The 20278-nt window shown below is 43.1% G+C and overlaps 2 protein-coding genes across 9 annotated transcripts in view; one reads left to right on the top strand and one right to left on the bottom strand.

The window, feature by feature from the left end:
• The window catches only part of SEPTIN2 (septin 2), a 38284-nt gene extending 25440 nt beyond the window's left edge, over positions 1 to 12844 (bottom strand). For 2 of the 7 annotated variants that reach the window (XM_063695434.1, XM_031007190.3), the window contains exons 1-2: positions 10835 to 10905; positions 4199 to 4224 (exon numbers count right to left, since the gene is read on the bottom strand). Coding sequence is in view for 4 of the 7 variants with exons in the window: in XM_055380006.2 (XP_055235981.1) it covers positions 2323 to 2443; positions 4199 to 4207 (130 nt within the window). In the remaining 3 variants the exon portion in view is untranslated. Of the gene's footprint in view, positions 1 to 1808; positions 1829 to 2322; positions 2444 to 4198; positions 4225 to 10834; positions 10934 to 12466; positions 12612 to 12825 lie in introns of those variants that run through there. The other 5 variants (XM_055380006.2, XM_004033470.4, XM_004033469.4 and 2 more) reach the window with 5 other exon arrangements.
• Positions 12614 to 20278, top strand: part of HDLBP (high density lipoprotein binding protein) — an 86609-nt gene continuing 78944 nt past the window's right edge. Inside the window, exon 1 of one of the 2 annotated variants that reach the window (XM_004033462.5) lies at positions 12614 to 12866. The gene's annotated coding sequence lies outside the window, so the exon portion shown is untranslated. Of the gene's footprint in view, positions 12867 to 13030; positions 13335 to 20278 lie in introns of those variants that run through there. The other variant, XM_019021992.4, reaches the window with a different exon arrangement.

The raw sequence follows: 20278 nt of genomic DNA, 5'->3' as shown, positions 1-20278 counted from the left end.
TTTTTTTTTAGTAAAGGCAGGATTTCTCCATGTTGGTCAGGCTGGTCTTGAACTCCCAACCTCAGGTGATCTGCCCACCTCAGCCTCCCAAGATGCTGTGATTACAGGCATGAGCCACCGCACCCAGCCAATTTCTACTTAATTTTATTTTTTGAGATGGAGTCTTGCTCTGTCGCCAGACTAAAGTGCTGTGGTGCAATCTCGGCTCACTGCAACCTCTGCCTCCCTGGTTCAAGTGATACTCCTGGCCTCAGCCTCCCAAGTAGCTGGGTCACAGGCACGCACCACCATGCCCAGGTTTTTGTATTTTTAGTAGAGATGGGGTTTTGCCATGTTGGCCAGGCTGGTCTCAAACTCCTGACCTCAAATGATCCGCCCGCTTTGGCCTCCCAGAGTGCTGGGATTACAGGCATGAGCCATCACGCCCAACCAGTTACATTATTCCTAATGACAATTCAGTGGTCACTCCTCTTATCTTCAATCCCCTATATGTAATAAATTTCTTTGTTCTGGCTACTTTTTTCTTGAGACAAGGTCTCACTCTGTCACCCAGGCTGGAGCACAGTGGCACGATGACAGCTCACCACAGGCTTGACGTCTCAGGCTGAGGTGATCCTCCTGCCTCAGCCTCTCAAGTAGCTGTGACTACCGGCATCCCCCACCAAGGCTGGCTAATTTTTATATCTTTTGTACAGACAGGGTTTCACCATGTTGCTCTTGAACTGGTCTTGAACTCCTGGGCTGAAGTGATCCACCCATCTTGGCCTCCCAAAGTGCTAGGATTACAGGCATGAGCCACCACACCAGGCCTGATCTGGCTACTTTTAAAGACCTTTCTGTTTATCTATGGTCTATCTGCTTATTACAGGCTTTGGTGTGCTTTTCTCTATTATTTCTTCTGCTTGTTGTTTCATCAGTAGTTTCTGGTAGCGTGTTATGATGCGTCCTGGTGTAGTTTTCTTTATATTTATTTTGCCTGGTATTTGTCGAGCTTCTTGGATCTGTGCATTTACAACTTTGCTGAAAATTGGACAATTCCCAGGCATTATTTTTTCATGTTTTTTTTTTTTTTTTTTTTGCTTTCCTGTCTTCTCTGTGAATATAATCCATATATTAGACTGTTTACAATGTACCAAAGGACACTGAGGGCACATTCAATTTCTTTTTTTTTTTTCCAGCTTTTCCCTTACTGTGCTTCTACTGTGCTTTTTCTCCTGCAGTGTATAATGTGCTGTCAGGGCTTATCATGAAAATTTCTTATTTCGGTTGTATCTTAATCTTTAGAAGTTCCACTTGGTTTTCTGTTGTATCTTTCCTTTATCTTATTATATTCATGCTTTCCTTTAAGTAACAGAGTTCTTCTTTGCCATCGAGATCCATTTCTATCATTTCTGGATCTGTTTCTATTGCCTGCTTTTTCTCCTGATTATGTACAGTTTTTGTTTCTTTGATGCCACACAATTTTCTATTAGACATTAGACATTGTGAATGTTACACTGTAAATGCCTTGATTTTTTTTTTTTTTTTTTTTTTTGAGACAAGGTTTCATTCACCCAGGCTTGAGGCTTGAGTGCAGTGGCATGATCTCAGCTTACTGCAGCCTCAACCTCCTGGGCTCAGGTGAGAGGAACTACAGGTACATGCCACCATGCCTGGCTAGTTTTCATATTTTCTGTAGAGACAGGGTTTCACCATGTTGCCCAGCCTGATCTTCAACTCCTGCCTGCCTCAGCCTCCCAAAGTGCTAAGATTACAGGTGTGAGCCGCCATGCCTGGCCTGGAGGATATTTCTGAAATGGGTCACTTACATAGCCACTGGCAGGCCTTGGTTCCTTACTTGGTGGGCTTCCCTGTAAGGCTGCTTGAGTGTTCTCTTGACATGACAGCTGGCTTCCTCCAGAGTGAGTAATTTGAGAAGAGGCAAGGTGGGGGGCCACAATGCCTTTTATGACCTAGTCTTAGAAAATGACAACACTTTCATCTCCACAATGTCCTACTGGCTACACAGGTAAAACCCTATTCAATGCAGGAAGGGACAAGAAAGTTGTGAATACCAGGAGATAAGAATCCCTGGGGGCCATTTTGGAGCCTAGCTGACACAATGAGTAAACTTTCACTACATATAAATAAGGAAGTGACAGAAAAATAATTTGGCTCCCGAGAAAAATTTTCTAATGAATATACATATATTTGTTCAAATTCTCAAGTTATTTGACTCTGCCAAATTTTCCTCTTTCTTTATAGGTCACGTTATCATACTCCAGAGATTGGAAAGGGGAGATATTTATTTAGTAAGTTGGAGACTATAGATTAATTTCTTACCGACCACCATCAGTGTGAACTCAAAACCTTTTTTCACTGATTTTCGGTGAACTTGATTGGGGAGATTTGCAAATCCAACATAGCCAGGTGTTTCTGGATTTATAAACTGAGTTGGCTGTTGCTAAATAAGATTTAAAAACAAACAAACTAATAAACACCTTAGTAGTTGCTTTTAAGATATAATCAGTTAGACATGAAACAAACATAGGTTATCAGTTTTCACAAATTTTTTAAAAAGTATAAACACTTCCAGAAAGTCATACTTCTATCACAAAACCAGTAGTATTCAACTAGGAGCATTAAAAAAAGAAAAACTTATCTAGTATAACTCCTTAGTTATATGCTGACTGAAAATTAACATTTTGTTAATCAGTATTCTGTTTAGGAATTTAACAATACATAGAAGACAGATGCTTAATACATCTTAATGCAATTTCAAATTTCGACTTGAGAGACTATGGAGTTCCAGGAAAATCAGTCAAGCTTACAAAGTACTGCTACAGCTGACAGTACTTTGAATGAATGGTTTCATTCAACAAACTTGGCTAAAGAATAGCTTCCCCCAGTTATTAGGTGCAATGCATTTCTGAAAAGTATCGAGGAAAAAAGCATCTCTCTTGCTGTGCTTCTAGCTCTATAGAACAGAGTTTCATCAAGGGTGAGGCAGGCAAATTAGGGGTGGGATGTTGAGTATCTAGTGTCAAAGACCAAGAAAGAAAAGACAGAATGAGAAGATCATAGATGACTACACTGAAGCATCAATATTCCTTGACAGAAGGGTATCTGATGAGAGAGAGGACAGAGATATGAGAAGGCAAGAATAGCAGAAGTAACCAGAATCTAGACAGTGGCATACTGAAAATGAGAAGAAATTTAAAAAATCAATTTATTAATTGAAAAAGGCAAGATACAAAATAGTATTTCCTTTAGGATTACATTTTGTAAACGTATAGTCAAATGCACACACAGGTGAAAAAGAATATATGTAACATATTAACAGTGGTTATTCCTGAGTGGTGAAATAATGACTTTTTTTTTTTTTGCTTATCTGTGTTCCACGCTAACACAGGTATAAAATGCAAAAACTGGTATGATGATTTTGCATTGGACAGTAATGAACACCCACAGGATTCAAAGATAAAAAAAACAGAAATAATAATCTTGCAATGTTAACCACAAGTTCTGCTTTTCTCAGAATATGTTCTTTAGAACTAATTTATCTCTGAACTAACTTGCAAAGGCTGATTTAAACCAATTTATCAAGTCTAAGAGCCCCATCAATTTCATCATAATAAATTATTAGAATTCTAAATTATCTGGTCTGCTGGGAATGAACTAAGGGGGCTAAAAGGACTGTTACTGATGTGTGTAGAGAAAAGAAAGTAGAAGCCTGAAAAAAGAGAAAGCTCCAAGCTTTTAAGATGACAATTAGGCCAGGCACGGTGGCTCACACCTGTAATCCCAACACTTCGGGGGGCCAAAGCGGGTGGATCACGAGGTCAACAGATCAAGGCCATCCTGGCCAACACGGTGAAACCCCGAATTTACTAAAATACAAAAAATTCGCCAGCGTGGTGGCACGTGTCTGCAGTCCCAGCTACTCCGGAGGCTGAGCCAGGGGAATCGCTTGAACGTGGGAGGCAGAAGTTGCAGTGAGCTGAGATCATGCCACTGCACTCCAGCCTGGTGACAGAGCAAGACTACCGTCTCAAAAAAAAAAAAAAAAAAAGACAACTAAATTAGAACTCTTTGTCTTAATGAATCAAATGTATCAGTTGTATTAAAAATAATGAATCATGTAAGTCCCGACTGTCAACAGTCTGAAAACATAAAGCAATTTCTCCTTATGCTGTAGATACATGAAGTATGATCTTACCTTAGACATCTTTTGTGAAGCTTCGTCTGTTAAAAAAAAAAAAACACACAGACACACATAAACGCACATACATAGTATGTATGTATACGCACGTATATTTAACAGCGTGAACTGACCTGAAGAAGACTTACACATACATAGGCAATGTAAAAAGAAAATACAATTTCAGGACCTTCCAAATGTATTAGGCCAAAGGGAAAAGTTAAGCACTGACAGCTGGCTCATGTAACATCACTACTTTTATTCTTTCTGACTTTTGTGTTTAGATGTATACATTAACCAGACTCCCTATTCTTTATTCAAAACTAGACTAAATGACTGGGAGATGAGAGATCCTTATGACTGTTACTTCTTTACAAAAGGAAGTTAAACAAATCCGTTCAAGTGTAATCAATAGTAGCCAATCAAATTTGTATCTTTAAATGAGCCTTAGTTCAGAAAATGTTGCAATTCTGTTTGGCACCTCCATTTTGCCTATATAAACAATCCTCATTTTTCCCCACCCTGGGAGCGCTAATCACCATTCTTTGGTGTAGCTCGGCTTACACTCTGTACTTAAATGAGTTCTTTTAACTGAATCAGGAGCCTTTTGATTATTTTAGGTGACAGCATCTCAATTACTTCAAATATTTCCCGAGGAATAAGACAAGCATCTATCATTACAAAAGTAAATTTGATTAAAAAAATTAGGCCAGGCGTGATGCTCACGCCTGTAATTCCAGCACTTTGGGAGGTCGAGGTAGGCGGACCACTTGAGGTCAGGAGTTCAAGACCAGCCTGGCCAACATGGTGAAACCCCATCTCTACTAAAAATACTGATTCAGCCAGGTGTGGTGGCGCTTGAGGTCAGGAGTTCAAGACCAGCCTGGCCAACATGGTGAAACCCCATCTCTACTAAAAATACTGATTCAGCCAGGCGTGGTGGCGTGTGCCTGTGACCCCAGCTATTCAGAAGGCTGAGACAGGAGAATCGCTTGAACCTGGGAGGCAGAGGTTGCAGTGAGCCGAGATCATGCCACTGCACTCCAACCTGGGCAACAGAGTGAGACTCCATTAAAAAAAAAAAAATTAGATGGTGGCTGGGTGCAGTGGCTGACGCCTGTAATCCCAGCAGTTTGGGAAGCAGAGGCAGGACTGCTTGAAGCCAAAAATTCAACACCAGTCTGGGCAACATAGCAAAACCCTATCTCTACAAAAAATTAAAAAATTTAAAAAATTTTTAAGTTGATAAAAGCAACTGTATATATATATATATATGTACGCACATATTCCATATTTTCAATAATATTCAAATTTCTTTTCAGTACTGACTATAGGTTAGACACTAGGGACACAAATGGGATGCACACGGATACATACTTCCCTGACCTCTGGAATTATGTCATTTCCCCTCTCTCTCTGAAACCTTTCAAGGAGTAAGGGACTTCATTACATAGAGCACTGTAACCTGAACATGTTTGCCACTCACTGGAGTTTCCTAGAGCTACCTGAGAACTAGATTTTGACACTGGGGTACAGGGAGCAATGTGAACTACATTTATGAGGAAAGGAAATAGTACTGAAGGCATCTGAATGTCTGAAAAATGTGACAATATTTTTAAAGATATGTGGAATTTTTTTTCTTTTTTTTTTTTTTTTTGAGAGGGAGTCTCGCATTGTCTCCCGGGCTGAAGTACAGTGGGTGATCTCAGCTCACTGCAACCTCCACCTCCTGGGTTCACGCCCTTCTCCTGCCTCAGCCTCCCGAGTAGCTGGGACTACAGGCGCCCGCCACCATGCCCGGCTAATTTTTTTTTAATTTTTAGTAGAGATGGGGTTTCACCGTGTTAGCCAGGATGGTTTCGATCTCCTGACCTCGTGATCCACCCACCTCAGCCTCTCAAGGTGCTGGGATTACAGGTGTGAGCCACTGCGCCCAGCCAGAGATATGTGGAATTTTTATATAAATTTTAGAAACCCTGAAGCTTTGGAAAGCATGGAGTCTGTTGGCTAACCTTCAGTAACAACCCCAAGAAAGATGACTGCTGTCAAATTTGGTTCCCTCTGGAGCTTAGAAACTTATTAAAAAGCTTCTCTCACTTTGCCTCTCGATTCCCCTCCCCCAAATCTTAACTTCCTGAATACTGTGTCCTCTGTTTCCCTTTTGACTGGAAATGTTCCCAGCTACCTTGGAAGGAATGAGAGCCCTGCATCCCCAGTGTTATTTGGCTTGGTTAACCAAGGGATAGTAGCAGTAAGGTTCAAGAGCCTTTAATTTCAGCAAAACCTAAGAATTGAGAGCAAGTGTGAGTGTGGAGGAGTAGAACTTCCTAAAGGGAAAGAGAAGGGTCAGATGTAATAGACAGTTTTGGCAGAAGGAGTTGGCATCTCGTTTTCAAATAATACAGAGGTAAGTATCTGATTATGAAAGTAAAAAAAAAGGTAATCATTAAAGAAAATAACAATGAGAACTTCCAAATTAAGAGAAAAATATGGAGGAAACAGCAACTTCATCAAACCAGCAAAAATATGGAAAAGGAACAAGAAGAAACAAAATCAGAAGTAATCCTAAATCAAGACAATGGGGACAAAATTCAAGAATATCAGTCATCAGTATAAATGTGAAATAACCAAATTCTCTGCTTAAAGGAGAAGACAGATTGGCCTGAAAAACCAAGAAAAAAAAAAAAACCGTCCAGCTATAACGTATATGCTTAAAGCAAAAGGAACAAAGAGAGGCTGAAAATAAAGGGACAAGGTAAAAAATAGCAGGCTAGTGCAAACATGGAGGAGAGACAACACTACTATCAGCCAAGGTGGGAATTAAAGTAAAAATAAGCAGAATAACAGGGATAACAAGTTATAATGATAAAAGAAACAATTTATAGGGAAGATGTAATATTCATAAGCCTGTATATTCAAATAATCACTGTAGATAAACACATAAAGCAAGGACTAGGAAAAATACAAAGTTAACTTAAAAAAAAAAATTCAAGTGAGAAACTTTAATAGAGTTCTCTGAGAACCGGACAGATTCAGTAAACACGGTATGTGCAAGGACAGAGAAGAACTGAGTAATACAACAAATAAATCTGATTTAGCAGACATAGAGAAACTTGAATCAATACCTTAAAAAATGTTTGAAGTCATGTATCTACCATAAAAAAAAAGCCTAAGCAAAATTTGAAAAACATTTTTACAGTCAATGTTCTCAAATAATTATCTGCTTAAATTGGGTGGAAAAAGATGAAAAGTAACTCCCAGTAATTTGTTACATTACTGGATATCCCCAGGATCAAGGAGGGTAACAAAAGCAAAGCCATAAGCAATCTCTAGAAAGCAATGGAAGGAAGATAAAAGCAAAACTTAGGAGATAAAACAGGAAATCAATAAAGAGAAAAAATGAATTTAGAGGGGGGGAAAAAGAAGGGTAAACAAATCCAAAAGCTGGTTTTCTTTTTGTTTTTTGAGATGGAGTTTTGCTCTTGTTGCCCAGGCTGGAGTGCACTGGCGCGATCTCAGCTCACTACAACCTCTGCCTCCTGGATTCATGCAATTCTCCTGCCTCAGCCTCCGGAACAGCTGAGATTATAGGTGCCCGCCACCACGCCCAGCTAATTTTAGTATTTTTAGTAGAGATGGGGTCTCACCATGCTGGCCAGGTGAAACTTCCTGACCTCAGGTGATCCTCCCACCCTGGTTTCCCAAAGTGCTGGGATTACCGGCGTGAGCCACCATGCTTGGCCGCAAAAGCTGGTTTTCTAAAACAAATTCCTCACAAGCCCAATTCAGGAAAAAATAGCAAACATAGAAAAGTAGCTAAAATAATGACAGAGGAGACTACATGTAGCAAAATGGCCCCAAATCTGAAAATGTAGAAAAAATGGGCACTGTAAATTACCAATACAGAACCAAAAACTGGAAAATCTGACTAAAACAAGTATCACTAAGCAGCTGATTAAAGACATACCAATGAAAAGGACCAAGACTTGACATTAGAGTTGAACTCCATCTAACCTTGGACAAGACCAAAGTCATTTAACTATTCCAAGCCTCTATAGAGAAAAGGGAAAACAATTTGTTTTATGAAGACAGCACGGTTTTAATAACAAACCCAGATGGAGACATAAGAAAGGAACAAAGGAATGAATGAATGCCATAGGCCAATCTCACTCACAAATATAAATGCAAAAATCCTGAATACAATATTTGCTAGCAATTAGATTCCAGGAATGTATCAAAAGCATCTACCAATATTAATCCAACAACACAATACAGGGGAAAAAATCATGCATTAATAGATGCTGATGAGGCATATGAAATTCAGCAACCAATCATAATGAAAACACTAAGTAAGAAAACTGCTGGCGGAGTGTGGTGGCCCACGCTTGTAATACCAGCACTTTGGGAAGCTGAGGCAGGAGGAGTGCTTGAGCTCAGGAGTTCAAGACCAGTCTGGACAACATGGTGAAACACTGTCTCTACAAAAAATACAAAAAAATTAGCTGGGTGTGGTGGCGGGCACCTGTAGTCCCAGCTAAGTGGGAGACTGAGGTGGGAGGATCCCTTGAGCCCAGGAGGTGAAGGCTGTAGTGAGCTGAGATGGTGCTGCTGCACTCCAGACTGGGTGACAGAGTGAGACTGTCTCAAAAAAAGAAAAAAAGGAAAACTGCTTAAATCTAATTCAGGATATTTCTGAAAACCAAAGGCAAATACTATTTTCTAAACAATAGAAAATTAAATCTATTTAAATTACAACCAATAATTAGGCAGGAATGCCCTTCCATAATTATTTTTAAGCACTTACATGAAAACTTTTACCTGAAGACCTATACAAAAAGCAAACAAAACCCCCATGTGCTGTCCATTATCCAGCTTCAACAATTAGCAACTCAAGGTCAATAATGTTTCATCTATTTCCACAATCATCAATGCCACTGCCTGGATGATTATGAAGCAAATACGAGATATAACATTTCATTTATATTCCACTACACATATCTAAAAATAAGGGCTCCTAAAAATGACAAACCATTACACATTGCTAGTTCTTTAATGCAATCAAATATCCAATCAGTATTCCTATTCTCTATTCTCTCATTTTTTCATGTGAATCAAGATCCAAGTAAGATCTAGATATTGCAATTTCACCATGATTATTTAATACTACCTTGGTGAGTTTACTGAATATAATGAAACAAGAAAATCAAAAGAAAACACTTTTTTGCTGATTGGACTGAATACACAGAAAATACAAATACTCGGCTGGGTGCGGTAGCTCATGCCTGTAATCCCAGCATTTTGGGAGGCCAAGACGGGCATATCACGAGGTCAAAAGATTGAGACCATCCTGGCCAACATGGTGAAACCCCGTCTCTCTACCAAAAATACAAAAATTAGCCAGGTGTGGTGGCGCCTGCCTGTAATCCCAGCTACCCGGGAGGCTGAGGCAGAATCACTTGAACCCGGGAGGCGGAGGGTGCACTGAGCTGAGATCGCACCACTGCACTCCAGCCTGGCAACAGAGCAAGACTTTGTCTCAAAAAAAAAAGAAAAAAGAAAATACAAATACTCTGGTTAAAAAAATTCTAGAATACGATAATTTAGTAAGGTAGCTAAATATAAGATCTCAAGTAAGTCAAGTACCAGCGATGAATATCAAGGAATAGAAATGGGGGCACATCATTTACAACAGAATTTTTAAAAATCCAAACAAGTAGGGACCAAACTAGAAAACAGGTCCTACATAAATCAAATCATTTTTATTTTCCCCAAATGAGTATATTATTTAGTCCATTTCTAACTGGAATCCCTAATGGTGTGGCTTTCTTCTTAAAGGATTGGATAAAATGAGCTTCAAGTTCACATGGAAAGATTAAATGCCAATGCTGAGGATAGAAAAGAGCAGGCACTTACCTTATCACCTATTACATGTATCTGATTTCAAACCCACACAGTGCAACATAGAAATACCATAGAGCACCTCTCCCGCACCTCCACAGAACCCCTCAGCCTCACTGAACCCCGTGCACACATAGGGGAAAATGGAGAAACTATTTGTCTTAAACTGACATTTCAACTTTGCTTTGACTTTACCAAGTTTCTCCTGCCATCTTTTTTTTCCTGTTTTTTTTTCTGAAACATAACCTGGATCCACAATGTTTTCTCTCATAATTTATTAACTGATGTGGAATGGAAGGTGAAAGAGGAATTATGAACCTTTAAAGCACATGGTTTTCAGTGAGAAAGCCTTGATCCAGCAACACAAACTGCCAAGCACTGTGATTAACTTAAACACTGGGTGCAAATTGGATCAAAAATGTAGTCAAATGAAAATTTTATTCCTTCAGATCGTGTTTATTCCACATGCCAGAAGTTGTTTAAAGTTCTTTAATCTTGACCCACAGCTTATTTCTTCCACAGAATATCCCCAATACATATAAAAAACCAATTTTCGCAAAACAAAAGATAGAAGATGAACAACATCCGGCGATGTAGAACCCGGAAGGTCCATGATCTTATTCAAAGCATCTGGATTCTTTGGATTCGGGGAAGGTCCACGTTCAGTATACCCACATAACACTCCTAACAGGGACTGGGGCAGGGATAAGTGGCATGTATGACTACTAACAGAACAGACAATACAAATGGCCTTACCTCACCTCTGCTGCCAAATGAGTTTTGGTGTCCCCTTTCCTCCAGACAAAAAAAAAAAAAAATACCCACAACTTCTTCTTTTACAGCAGTTTCTGTATGCTGGTATTGGGGATAAAAAGGGGCCCTGAATTACATTTATGAATGATAGAGGGAAACCCTGGCCCCTTTCCCTAGGTCACCCTGCTAGTTTAAGAGCCCGTCAGAATGTAAATCTGATCTAATTAAAACGCTCTTGTTCTTTATTCCGGGCTGCAGCACTGGTGAGAGAGATCAAGGTGGAAGTTGAGGGAAAAAAATCAGGACAACCTTTATAGCTAATGAGATCAATGCCAAGATTATACATAACAGTACACATCATGAGTTAGGATGCTGGGTGGTGCAAAGAACCCATTAATGGGAGCTATCAAAAATCACTGAAAACAATGAAGCTCAAATCAGAAGTATCAAGAATCAGCTTTCATGACCCCTAAACCATGATGTTTTTCTTTATGACGGCAGAACTATTTTGAAACATTAAATATAACGGCAGGCACTGTGATTTAAGTCATTCAAAAAGTATTTGAGAACCTACTAGGTGCTAGACACCAACCGAGGCAATGGGTATGGGTGACAAGATGTGCCCTGCCCTCACAGCACCAATAGTCCACTGGACAAATACCATCTGGAACATCAGGTAAACACCTAAGCCTGTCTGGAGGAAATCTAATTTGGGCGGAATCCCACAAGCAGGGACTAGGTAAGGAGAAGGCAGTTAAGGTGGGAGGTAACCAGATTTAAGAGTTTGGGCAATGGCCAAAGGTGCAGAAGTTTGAACTACAAGAAGTTCAGTGTAGTTGGTTCATGTGTTTCCGTGGAGAGAGGACAAGGTCTGGTGGCACTGACAAGAATTAGACCGAAAAGGTAAAAAAGCAAGCCAGGTTTGTCTGGGCCAGTAGGCCAGGTCACAGTTGGGACTTCACTGAGACCACGGAAGCCACAGGTTTGCTTTTCATCCCCGGGCCAACTCGGCGGCCTCCAACCCTATACCCTACCCCCTGCTGCCTGTCCGTGCCTCGCTGGTGCAGACCTTCGTCGCCTCTCCTCGCCGAAGGTACCCGCAGACAGGGCCTAGTCGCTCTCCCCTCGCTTATCCGCGGCATCCAGCCGATGGGCTTGGAGGTTTGGGGGCTGGCCAGTCCTCCACGCCTCAGGGAGGAAATGGCACCGTTAGAAAGACAAGATGGCCACACAAGCTCTAAGTGTTTGTCGGGCCTAAACCTGTATCCTCCCTCCAAGCACCAAACCTCCCGACCTCGACCGCACTCGACGCCCCGAGGCCCAGCACCGAGGACAGTGCAGAGGAATTCCCGCAGGGTCAACAAGGGGTCACCGGGATCCCCACTCCCGCGCCCGGCCCTGCCCGTGTCGGAGCCACTGTCGCCGGCACTAGGACCGCCCGGGACGGGGGAGCCCACAAGTGCCGAAGAGCCTGGGCTCGGCCGCCCCTCCCCCACACCGCCCCGCCGGCACCCCAGAGCCAGCCGACTACCGCCCGAGAGTATGGGACGAGCGGGGCGTCCCCCGCAGTCTTCGGGAGGGCCGGCCCACAACTTGTGCCCCCGCCGCGGCGGGGTACACCGCCGAGACACTCACCCGCCAAACAGCCCGAGAATAGGCGCCGACCGACCGCGCCGCGGACCCGCCCAGCGCCAGCGGTCGGCTCACACCCCGCCCCGCCCAGCGCGCAGGCGGATTGCGTCACCGCGTCACCCCGCCCCTTTGCCAACTGCTTCCTGGCTCAGTGCGACCTGGCCTTCTTCCCCTCCCCCATGCGGCCGGCTTCCGAGTGCGCAAGCCCAGACTCGTCCGCGTTGTCCGCTTCTGCGCAAGCGCCGTGCTCCTCCCACGGCAGTTGGCCATATAGAGGCTGGGGGTGGGGGGGGGGAGGTCAAGCGTAGCCTCTTCTCCTTTACCAAGATGGCGGCTTGTCCCCGTTTCGCCACAGTTCCTACCTTATGAGCTCGGTTTTCTTATGCTTATAAGAGTGGAACAGGTAATGAGAATCTTCGCCTTGCGGTGGGTAACTGGAGTGGGGGGAAGGCCGTTTGCTAGAAGGAGACAAGTGCCCACTGAGGAGGAGAGAGGCGGTCGCGGGAGGGCAGGTGGTGGCGGGAGTGCGGAGCGATCACGGGGAGGGGGAGCCTTCGCCTCTCCTCCTGTCCTCCAAGAAGATGGCGGCAGCACCGAGCTGGGGCGCCTAGTACGACTGGGCGGGGGACGGCGAGCGGCCGCGCGAAACTGGTCTAGCCCACCACCGCCGCCGTCTCGATGATCGGGGGGCCTCTCTGGGATTGGCTGCGCGCATGTCACGTGGGGCCGACGGGCCCTGCGCAGACCATCGAGTCGGGCGTCCCTCCCCGGGGACGTGGCCTTCCTGTGCCCGGGCTGGGGCCCGCCGCCCCGCGGGGGAGGGCGGAGCTGGCGCGGCCCCTAGCTTTCTCCTTCTGGTGTGGGGCCCGAGGTGAGACCTGGGGAGTGCTCCGCGAGCCCACGAGCAGCGACGTGGCTCGGGGACGGGAGGGTGCCGTGCCTGGCTGCGGCCTGAGCGGGATGGGCGCGGGCGGCTCCGGCCCGCGGGTTGTGCCCCGGCCCGGGGTGTCCTTTCCTCCCTCCTGCGTGGCCTGGAGGCACAGCAGCTGTTCGAGACTCACGTCAAGGCTCGGCGCAAATACCCCTCGTTCAGGGAGCCTTCCTAGGTTTCCCCCGCTTAGAGGAAACACTTCCTGAGTTCCTAATGGCTGACCCGCATGGTGTTGGGAACCTGAGCCTTTCTGACACCGTGGCATGTTGCTAGGGTATTTTTGTGCGTAGCTCCTTTGAAAAGTGGTTAGGTGCTCAAGGCTAGCTGCTACATATCCTCTCCATTCGACTTAAAAAATGAGAGGGTCAGACCTGACATGGTGTTTGGACGCCATGTAAAATCGAAGGAAGTCGACTTGGGCTTTGCTTATTAAACAGTGCCTATTATGGTGAAATTAAACGTCTGAAGGAATGTGGATGAGTCGTAATCTTAAGGAACATGACGATTTGCCCCTCAGTTTTGCGTTTTATGTCCTCAGATTCATAGCTATCTATACCGTAAGCCTTCAATCAATGACTTCACATTTATTTGGTGTCTGCTTAAGGATAGTCAGTCACTTTCTTAGCAGCTAACTTCCTTAAAACCCTATTAAGATAGGTTAAGTCACAATTAGGGTTTTGTCTAAGGCTCCTGGTAGCGGCACATTGCATAATAAGCTTAATGTTCGTTTAGGGAAGCAAATCTGGGATGCTGAAACACTGGATGAAACGTAGTGCTTAGGTTTATATTTTGATTTTTTGACATGTAAAAGTATCCCTAGGCTAAATTCATTAAGTACACATGATATTAGGATGCTTGGCAACAGTATTTAAAAATAGTTGAAAAGGCGTTTGGGTAAGAATTATTTCCATCATTTGGATTACCGAATCTCTGAGTCTGAAACATCAACCTATCAAGTTTTAGACTTGGGGAAAATGGAGCTGGAGCCTACTGCCTCAAGTCTCAGGGACAGCGTTTGAAACCCCATTAAATAATTCATCATGAGGATTAAACTTTCCTGTTACTGCTATTAGTTTTGCTTGGTGCCAAGCACTGTTGAAGGGACTTAGCTCATCTTATCAGGAGTCAAATTAACGTCATTCGGGTAAAAGTGCATTGAGTGTAAGGAGAGCACCTCAAAGATATAGTTGACCTATGTCCCGTCCCTCAGCGCCACTAGGCTTACTTGAATCCCTGTTACAGTGTCCTCTCCAGTGGGCAAAGCTAACTTCTCAGTGGCCTGGTGGGAGAATTTCTTCTTGAGTAAATACGTATTTTTCCAGGTTTTGTTGTTTTGGCCTTCCAGTTGTCTGACTTCAGCCTCATGACGTCACTTCTTCATTTCAATTCAAAAAAATATTTGCTGGAAATTGCTGTGTAGGGTTAAGGGTTCTGCAGATACAAAGGTTGAGAGGATATAGTCTTTTCGACCAGGTGCAGTGGCTCACGCTTGTAATCCCAGCACTTTGGGAGGTCGAGGCGGGTGGACACTTGAGGTCAGGAGTTCGAGACCAGCCTGACCAACATGGTGAAACCCTGTCTCTACTAAAAATACAAAAATTAGCCTGGCATGGTGGCGCGCGCCTGTAATCCCAGCTGCTCAAGAGGCTGAGGCATGAGAATCGCTTGAACCCAGGAGGCGGAGGTTGCAGTGAGCCGAGATTGTACCACTGCACTCTAGCCTGGGCGACAGAGTGAGACTGTGTCTCAAAAAGCCAACAAAAAAAAGAGGATATAGACTTTTCTTTTCCTCAGGCAGCTTGTGGTCTAGTGTGAGAAACTTATTTGTAGAAGAGTAATTACATAATGGTGTGATAAGTGCAATGATAGAAATATGTGTAAGGTGTGGACATAGGAAATAGGCTGTGATTACCTGTTGGAAAGTCTTCCTACAGAATGTGGTCCTTGAACTGCGGTTTAAAAGACGAGTAAGAGTTTTTCCAGGTGGTGCTGAGTGGACAGGAAGACTAGGAAAGAGGAGGCTGACATTTATAGTTGGGGGCATACGTGAGCAACAGGTTTAGAATTTGGTATACTCTTGCCATGGCAAATGGTAGGGGGCTTGGCTCAGACTGTGTACTGAAGGACTTGATGCCCTTCAGTGAGTTTTATCTAAGATACTCTGACCCGAACAGAATTTGAGATGATTGTGCCGGGTCCACTGGGATATCTTACGATCCTTCGTGGGTCATATGGATTCTCCATTAGTGCGTCCCAACTGAAACTTACAGAAAGGGCTTAAGCAGAGAACATGCCTTTTGGAGTACAAAGTGATATTTTTATTTGGTGTGGCCCGTTCATTGTGCATCCATCCCATAGGCAAATGGTGATACGAAAGCTTTTCCCTCTTTTGGTAAGAAGTAACCAAGTTCTGAAACAAGCATACCATGCGGCTTTCCCAATTGCCAAGTTATGATGACACAAAGTCCAAAATGCATGTAAAGGTTTTTGACCAAGTAGAAAAGCAGAGAACCCCAACCAGTATAATGTGTCAGAATGCTTTTTCTCTTCAATTGTAAAAGCACCACAACGTTCAACATCTGGAAACCAAGAAAATAATGAAAAGAACCTTTTTTCATGTGTATAATATTTTAAAAATTGGTTACATGTTATTTTTTGGTATTTCTAAAGTCAGAGACATTTTAGAAGTGAAATCCCTAGTAGGCTATTGTTTTACCAAGCACACTGAAGTTCCTCGAATACCGTTGAAGATGAGCTAGACACTTGTTCTGAGACGTGTCTGGACATCATGTGGTTGTGTTAGTCATCTTGTTGATACTTGTTAATTTGGTAACAATACATTGACTACATACTCTCCCTTACTACTTTTTATTAGCATTCATATTAATCTTATTTCAAATCAAGGTTACAGCTTCATGTAATTTGTAGAGTCAGATAATCCTAGAAAGGCTTGTAAGAAAGAAGTGCCAACATCCTTCCCCTAATCGTGTTTCCTCCCCTGCAGAGTATCTGCTTCAGCCTTAGTAGATTTCCTTGATCTTTGCCTCCAACTCTAAAGAGCATATTTGCTTGACATCTGTATTTGTGTCCCCTACCCCTGTTTCATGTGATGTCTCTCCGCTTGACACTGAGAATAGGTAGGAAGTTCCTAGCTTTCTTTCACCCTCTGCCTTCTCAGTGCAAATGGATCCATGGCTGCCCAAAGTGATATATCCTTAATTTGGTTAGTTCAGTATTGATTGTTTATGACTACATATTGCCATTTACAGCTGGACGAAGTGGTATAATAGGATTGTTTTCCCTTTTCTGGATAACTTTTTGTTTTCCTGGGTTATTACAAGTCTTATTTGTTTTTGTTTGCTGCTTGCTCAGTTTTCTATATTTTGTCACTACAATTCAACCCCAAATTCTGAAGCAATTGTCTAAATCTTTCAAGAAATTGTCCGTTTTCTTTTGAAGAAAATTAGTATTCCTATCATTTTATCTTGAATAAATCTCTCCCAGTGCCTCCAATCTGCTGCAGGCTTGTCTGTGCCTGAAATCTTCCTGTAACTCTCCTCACTCCCTCTTGTGTTGGAGCCTCACTTTTCTGGAACCTATGTCATTCTCTTGATTTGACTGTCTCACTTCGATGGAGCACATCCTTCACTAGTTGCCTGAGAAGTGCATGGCAGATGAAGTTTTCAGAATTTGTATGTACGAAAGTGCCTCGTTCTGCTCTTATTCTGAGTAGGAGTTTGGACATCATTTTGCTCCGCGGTCTTTAAGTTTCCAGTGTTGTTGAAGTCTTAAGCCGTTCTGATTCTCTTTTATTGATACGTAACATTTTTAGAGCCTTTGTGTGTGACTATGTTTTCCTCCATGAAACCTGAAGGTTTTTGTTTCTTTTTTTTCTTCCTGTTTCTTTCTTTTCTTTTGTTTTTTTTTTTGAGACACAGCGTCTTGCTCTGTTGCTCAGGCTGTAGTGCAGTGGCGCTGTCATAGCTCACTGTAGCTGCAATCTCCTGGGCTCGAGTGATGCTCCTGCCTCGGCCTCCCAAGTACCTGGGACTACAGGCATGCACCGCCACACCTGGATAATTTTAAAAACTTTTTGTAGACATGCGCTCTCTATGTTGCCCAGGCTGATCTTGAACTCCTGGCCTCAAGTGATTCTCCTCCCTCAGACTCCCGAAGTGCTGGGAGTGAAGGCTTTGCATCTGGCCTCAGAGGCTTTTCTTTCTGTGAAATTCAGAACTCCCAGAACAGTGATGTCCCTTGGAGACTGTTTTCATCCATCGTCTTGCCTACTCTTTGGTCCTGTTTATTTGCAACTCATGTTCTTCAACGCTGGGCATTTTTGTTGATTTATTGCTTTGATTTCTTGCTGTTTGCTTTCTCTCTCTAGAATTCTACTCTTGGGCCTTCTGGATTGGCACTCATAATTTTCTTAAGGTTTTTTCCCCCCTATAAGATTTTTGTTTTTGTTTTCATCTTTTACATTGTAAATGGACAAATTATACTTGTACATATTTAGGGGGTACAAAGTGATGTTATGATTTATGAATACAATAAATAATAAAATCAAGTTAACATAATTCATCACTTCAAATACTTTAAGTTTTTTGTGGTGAAAGCATATGAAATTTACTGTCAGCACTTTTGAAATCGACATTATTATTTACTATATTCACCGTGCTGTACAATATATCTCAAAAAAGAAAACTACATTCCTTCTGTCTAATTGATGTTTTGTACCCTTTGGTTTTTCATTTTCTTTCTGGAAGTTATTCTCAAGTTTGTCTTCCAGCCCTTCTACCAAGGTTTTTCTCATCCAGCCCTTCTACCAAGGTTTTTCTCATTTCTAAGAGCTTTTTCTTGTTCCCTCTATTCCTATTTTATAACCTATTTTTTGTTTCATGAATGTGGTATCTCCTGTTAACTGTTTGAAGATATTAATGAGGTTTTATTTTTCCCTGTTTTCTTTTTCCTTAAGTCACTATTGAGGCTGCTCTGGTTTGTTTTGGGGTTTTTGGCTTTTGTCAGCCTTTTCTGGGCTATGCAGTGATGTTCTTGTGCCTGCTCATGAGTCAGAGGGCCTCTGAGCCTGTGTTTGTGGCTTGCTGACTGTGGCTTTCACTGCAGAGGCACCTGGCTGGGCCATTTCCTTACAGCACCCTTGTCAGCTTCTTTGGGTTTCTTCAGATTCCCCAGAGAAATATCTTGTAGCCCTTTGCCTGGCTAAGTGGCCAAGTGAGGAGAGAGGCCTGGGAGCACAGCAGTAACCATAAAAGAGCTTACTTCCCTCTTTTCAGAATTGTTTCCCTCCTCTGTAACTGGTGTCCCCAGTCCAAAGATTCTACTTCCCTTTGCAGACAGAAAAGCGATACCTTTTTGCCAGGATAGGAGAGGGACTGTGCAGGTTGGCTCTATGTGGCTGTGCAGAGTTGTGGAGTGCATCTTAGGGATCTTCGTGCCTTTTAAACTTATCAGCCAACTCTGTTTTTAATTCAGGTCTCCTGGCTTCCAGTCATATTGCTAGTTGGCCTTCCCCATTGCCGATATAGGATTCAGCCCTTTTGGGTCTGTTTCCAGTTTCTAGCCTCCAGTATTTTAATGTTCTTATCTCTATTCTTATCCTTTGCTTTTGTGATTTGTATCTTAAAAAAAGAAAAAATCGTCTACTATCATTTTAGTGGTGCTTCACGAAGTAGTGTAAATGTATTGATCTGACAACGGCTCGTGCTAGAGACACTGTTCCAGGAAGTGGGATACAGTAAGGAAAATGCACTTTCATGGAGGTCACATTTTGGTAAGGGGTGTCAGGCAGTCAGCAGACCAGCAGATATGCAGTATGTCCAATGTGGACAAGAAGGAAGGAGGAAAATAAAGTATCAAGGGGAGTGGAGTGGGGGACACAGTGGCAGTTTGGCATAGTGGGGAGGCCTTGCTGATTGAGCGACAGTTGATTCAAACTTGAGATGAGCAAACAAGCCATGGGCAGCGATCTGGGGAAGAGCGTTCTAAGAGGAATGGACAGGAGGTGAAAAGCACGGGGGCAGGACTGTGTTGTGCACGTTAGAGGAATGTGGAACACCAGTTATTAGACCAGTGTGGAGCAGGGCCAGAGGTTGTAGGAGACGGGCAGGTCAGGGGAGAAGCCGGGGCTCCTAGCAGTCGGATCTTGATGCCTTTGGAGAGCTGGAGCAGAGTGACCCAGTGCTGGTGGTGGATCATGGTGAAGTGACCATGGGCCACACCATTCACGACATTTCTTACTTTTCCTGTCACCTGGGAGGCAAGTGTTGCTGTTATCACAGGTCGAGGTAGACCCTGAGGCAAAGGCTAGAGTTAATGGTTTGGCTCCAGTTTGTGCCTTCAACTACTTCACTGCTCCCCTAACCTGGCCTTGTCAGTCAGCCTCAGTCTACCATCTACCCAGGTCTGCATACCCCCCAAAACAGTATACACTTTGACGCTTTTCTGCAAGCACAATTACCTTTTGGGGGAGCCCTTCTCTTAAAGCAGAGTAGGTTAATGTTTGTGAATGAAACGGAACTTTGGCAGGCTGAGGTGTCTCAGGTCATCAGCTTACGTTGTCTACTGTGTGACTAATTGAGGCAAAAGATGTCCTTTTTAATAGTATTTTCTCATCACTTTTGCCTGGGTGCCCTTTAGGAATGTTATTTTTGTTAAGTGAAACTTGAGTTTCACTTAAATTTATAATTCTTTCTGTTCATTCCTACTGCTCTGTTGCCCAGATGTGGATTTTGCTTTGTCTCACAAGCGTTGCTGAAACACTGGTAGAAAGGTGGACGGTGGATTGGTTGTGATTAGTTTGATCTTCACAGTAGAGAAATTCAAAAGGTCAATAAGCTCAACAAGATTGCTGTCTCACTGATGAT

The sequence above is a fragment of the Gorilla gorilla genome, chromosome 11, assembly GCF_029281585.2.
Source record: "Gorilla gorilla gorilla isolate KB3781 chromosome 11, NHGRI_mGorGor1-v2.1_pri, whole genome shotgun sequence".
Lineage (NCBI taxonomy): Eukaryota > Metazoa > Chordata > Mammalia > Primates > Hominidae > Gorilla > Gorilla gorilla.
The sequence above is the reverse complement of the archived record's forward strand: the minus strand, read 5'-3'. Positions and strand labels throughout refer to the sequence as shown.